General features: G+C 42.5%; 1 protein-coding gene across 1 annotated transcript in view; it reads left to right on the top strand.

Moving 5' to 3' along the window:
- QDPR (quinoid dihydropteridine reductase) overlaps positions 1-775 on the top strand; it is a 26,350-nt gene extending 25,575 nt beyond the window's left edge. The window contains exon 7 of the mRNA XM_032273136.1: positions 74-775. Coding sequence (XP_032129027.1) covers positions 74-179 — 106 coding nt within the window. The 3' untranslated portion in view covers positions 180-775. The remainder of the gene's footprint in view (positions 1-73) is intronic.
- The last annotated feature ends 4,068 nt before the right edge of the window (positions 776-4,843 follow it).

Here is a 4,843-nt window from a genome sequence, read left to right as displayed (position 1 = left end):
AAAAAAAAAAAAAAAAAAAAAAAAAAAAAAAAAAAAAAAAAAAAAAAGAAAAAAAATTTCTTTTCTGTTCCAGAACCTTCCATGACTGGATCACAGGGAAAAACCGACCAAGCTCAGGAAGCCTAATCCAGGTGGTAACCACGGAAGGAAGGACGGAGCTCACCCCGGCGTATTTTTAGGCCTCATCTCGGTGCTCCTGTGAGGGGCTTGCCAAAAACGTCACTAACCTATCTCAGCGTGGCCTTGTCTAGCCCTGCGTTTTCTGTAACCCCAGTTTGTGGTATGAGATAATGAGTCCTATTTTTCTGTCACCTAATGTGCATTTGCTCTTCTAGGACAGCGTAATACATTTATGTGAAGTAAAAGCATGTGAGACTGGCGGCCTGCAAATAGCACCTGTCAATCCGTGTAACTGCGTAGGGAGGTCTCTGCATAGCCCCTGCTATATTGGTGTCATGTTGGATTGCCTTTGAGACTGTTTATCTGTCCTTGACAGTGGCTGTCATCTTGACTACTTTGTTGATTTGTTGGTATTGGGGACATTTTGAAGGCTGAATTATTTTTGAATGTCATGTTATATCACAGATGTAGTTTTTGCAACCTTGAATTAAACTGCCTTAAAACTCCTTTTGTGGTATAAGCAAAACTCCGTGGACTCTGCCCTGGTATCCTTTTCCTGTGTGATTACCCTGTGTTCTCTGGCCTAAGGTTAAGTGTGCAAGATAACTATTTGTGAATATTCAGAATGTTGTTCCTAATAAATGCACTTCGTTTATCGTGTTGTCTGTCTTTAATCAAATCACATCTTATATATAGCAGTCATAGATGAGTGTGTTAGAATCATGGATTGCTTTTAATCTGGTGTTTTCGGAAGTGGGTGGATTTAAATCCTGAAATATTTCAGCATAAGAACACAGGCCTGATTCTACCTTGGACATATCAAAATCTGGGCTTGGGGGGATGGCCCCGTGCATTTAGAAGCAGCTGTCCACATATGGCCAAAGTAGGCTGTCCTGGTTGAGAACTAGTAGTGGTCTAATCCAACCTGATCGTTTTACAGATGAGGAAACTGAAGCCCAGAGAGACATTACCTCATCATCAGCAAGTGGCAGAACTAAGCCCAGATCTCTAGTCACCAGACAGTTGCTGTTTTTAAAGGCCTTTATCATGTATTTTCTTTGTTTCTTTTTTTAGTGAGGGGAAATTCACATAAAATTAGCCATTATAAGGCTAATTTTAAGTATTAAAAGTTAAGTAGGTGAGTAGTTCAGTGGCCTAGTGGCATTTAGCACATTTACAGTAATGCATAATCACCAACTCTGTCTACTCCCCAAACATTTTCATCACCCCCAAAGAAAAAACAGTGTTCTCTGAGCAGTTCCTCCCCATTCCCCTTCCCTAACCCCTGCAACCACCAATCTGCATTTTGTTTCTGTGAATTAATTCTGGTTTTTTTTTTGAGAGTGTTGCTCTTTCTTGCCCAGGCTGAAGTGCAGGGGCATGAACATGGCTTACTGCAGCCTTGACTTCCTGAGCTCAAGCAATCCTCCCACCATGGCCTCTGCAGTAGTTGAGACTAGAGGCACGTGCTGCCACGCCCAGCTATTTAACAAGTTTTTTTGTATAGATGGGGTCTTGCTATGTTGCCTGGGCTGGCCTCAAACTCCTGGACTCAAGCAATCCTCCCACCTTGTCTTCCCAAAGTACTGGTATTACAGGCATGAGCCACTGCAACCCGCCTGTTCTGGGTATTTTGTATAAATGGAATCAATATGTGACCTTTTGTGTCTGGCTCCTTCCACTTTGCTTAATGTTTTCCATGTTCCTCCGCATTGCATCATGTGTCAGTACTTTATTTCTGTTTGTGGTGAAGTAATATTCCGTTATATGTATCTACTGCAATTTTGTTTATTTACTGATCTGTTGATAGGCATTTGGGCTGTTTCCACCTTTTGGCTCCTGTTGAGTATTGCCACTGTGAACGTTCATGTATAAGTGTTTGTGTATCTGTTTTCAATGATTTTGGATATATACCTAGGACCAGGATTTTTCCATCATAAGGTAATTTCTATATTTAACTTTTTTTTTTTTTTTTTGAGATGGAGTCTCTCTCTGTCGCCCAGGCTGGAGTGCAGTGGTGTGATCTTGCCTCACTGTAACCTCCACCTTCCAGGTTCAAATGATTCCCCTGCCTCAGCCTCCCAAGTAGCTAGGACTACAGGCGTGCATCACCACGCCTAGCTTTTTTTTTTTTTTTCTTCTTTTTTTGTATTTTTAGTAGAGATGGAAATTTACCATGTCATCTGGGCTGGTTTTGAACTTCTGACAAGTGAGCCACCTGCCTTAGCCTCCCCAAAGTGCTAGGATTACAGGCATGAGCCACTGCGCCCGGCATCTGTGTTTAAATTTTGAGGAGTCTCTTAATTCTTGCCACTCTATACTTTGAGGTGATTTTATCCAACTATTACAGGAAAGAAAATGGGAGCTCATAGGTCGGACTGGTTGTTCAAAGTCACCCAGCTGGAGAGCTGCGCGGCTGAAACTAGAATACAAGCTGAGCTGTTGAGAGCAGCCTGAGCTCATCACCCCCTCTGTTCCTTGCCTGTCCTCTTGTTGTTTGCATTTTTCAGATGAAGAAAGTCCCACACACTAAGTTAATTAAGTCCCACACACTGATGATTGAAAATCAGGTCTGGTTTTTAAATGGAGTGAAGACTACTAGCTCTCCTGAAACTAATTGATTATGGAGGTATGTTTCTTTTCCTTTGGGGGTGATGTGCAAAGAGAAGAAAAGGGAAAAGGGTCCAGGAGAGAGATTTTTTTTCTCCTCCATTCATTAATGTAACTGTACACTTGCCGAGGGTACAGTTAGTTTCAGGAGAGCTGGTAGTTTTCATTCTGTTTAGAAGCCAGACATGATAATTATTGATTATCCTAATAAACGCACTTCATATATCGTGTTGGCCGTCTTTAATCAAATCACATCTCATGTCCAGCAGTTATAGATGAATATGCTAGAATCATGGACTTGTGGAAGTCTTTTAATCTGGTGTTTACCTACTGATTTGTTGGTAGAAATTTGGGCTATTTATTATTAACTGTTAATTATTTTTTATTTTTATTTTTTGAGATGGAGTTTCCCTCTTGTTGCCCGGGCTGGAGTGCGGTGGTGCTATCTCGGCTCACGGCACCCTCTGCCTCCTGGGTTCAAGTGATTCTCCCACCTCAGCCTCCTGAGTAGCTGGGATTACAGGCAGTGCCACTTTGGCTAATTTTGTATTTTTAGTAGAGATGGGGTTTCTCTATGGTGGTCAGGCTGGTCTTGAACTCCTGACCTCAGGTGATCCACCCACCTCGGCCTCCCAAAGTGCTGGGATTATAGGTGTGAGCCACTTAGCCCACCTTAATAATTTTATTTTTAATTAATTATTGAATATCAGGTCTCACTTTTAAATGGAGTGATGACTACTAGCTCTTCTGAAACTCACTGATTATTGAGGTATGTTTCTTTTCCTTCCCTGGTGATGTGCAAAGAGAATGAAAAGGGAAAAGGGCCAGGAAAGGGATGTTTTTTTCTCCTTCATTCATTAAACAGGTAATCTGAGTACCAACTGTGTACAAGTCACTAATCTAGATGCCTGGGACACGTAATGAACGAAGTAGGCAAAAGCTCCTACCCTTAATCATTGAGTTTTATTCTAGTTAAGTGAGAGGGTGACAGATAACAAACAATAAATGTCATATAATATGAATTTCTTGTAGAGTATGTGAGGAAGGGGAACTGCGGGGGGAAGAGAGCAAGGTAAGTGGGTGAAGGAGTGTTGGGAGAATGGGATCATAATTTCAGTTATGGTAGTGTTATGAACTGAATGTGGGTGTCTCCCCCAAATGTATATATTCAAGCCCTCACTCTAAGGTGGCTTTATCTGGAGATGGGCCTCTAGGAAGTAACTAAGATGAAATGAGTTCATAAGACTGGACGCTGATTCGACAGGATTAGTGCTGTTATAAGGAGAGACACCAGAGTTCTCCCTTTCACTTTCTTCCCACACGCACGCACTGAGGTAAGGCCGTGCGAGAACTCAGCAAGAAGGCTGCCGGCCACAATCAGAAGAGAGCCCCCACCAGACATGGAAGTGCTTGGAACCTCAATTTTGGACTTTCAGCCTCCAGAACAGAGAAAATAAATGTGTCGTTAAGCAATCTACTCCGTTTTGTTATGGCAGCACACACTAATACAGGCAGTGATGGAATACCTCACGTGAGAAGGTGACATTTGAACACATCTGAAAGTGTAGAAGGCAGCCAAGGGTATCTGAGGTGAGGTAAGGGCATTTTAGACAGAGGAACCAGGCATTGCAATGGGCCTGAGGCAGGAGTGTACTAGGTGGGGTGAGGAGCACAGGGAGGCTGGGTTGGCTGGGGGAGAGTGAGTGGAGCAAATAGAGGGGCTGTTTCAGAAGATACGATCAGACAGATGATTGTGTAGGGCAGGGGCTCCCAAACTTTCTAAGCCATAGTGCCCTTAGTGTCTTAGTAATTTTTTACAATGCCCCTGTGTCAAAGAAAATAATGAATGATTTGGATTTACAAGCGGTTGGGTCCTAACAATTTTATAGTAGTAACCTGACTGACACTGCTGTATAAACTAGAACACAGAAAGTGCCCTGTAGTGTCCCTGTGAATGCTGCGTTGGTGCACAATTTGGGAATAGCAAATGTAAGGGGGTGTTGGGCATTTTAAGGATTTGGTTTTGGATTTTGGGAACCACTGCAAGGATTTTGAGCAAAAGAGTGACATGATATATTTTAAAAGATTGCTCTGGCAGTTGTGTTGAGGATAG

This window comes from Sapajus apella, unplaced genomic scaffold (assembly GCF_009761245.1).
Source record: "Sapajus apella isolate SASKATOON/1434 unplaced genomic scaffold, GSC_monkey_1.0 scaffold5, whole genome shotgun sequence".
NCBI classification, from domain to species: domain Eukaryota; kingdom Metazoa; phylum Chordata; class Mammalia; order Primates; family Cebidae; genus Sapajus; species Sapajus apella.
The sequence above is the reverse complement of the archived record's forward strand: the minus strand, read 5'-3'. Positions and strand labels throughout refer to the sequence as shown.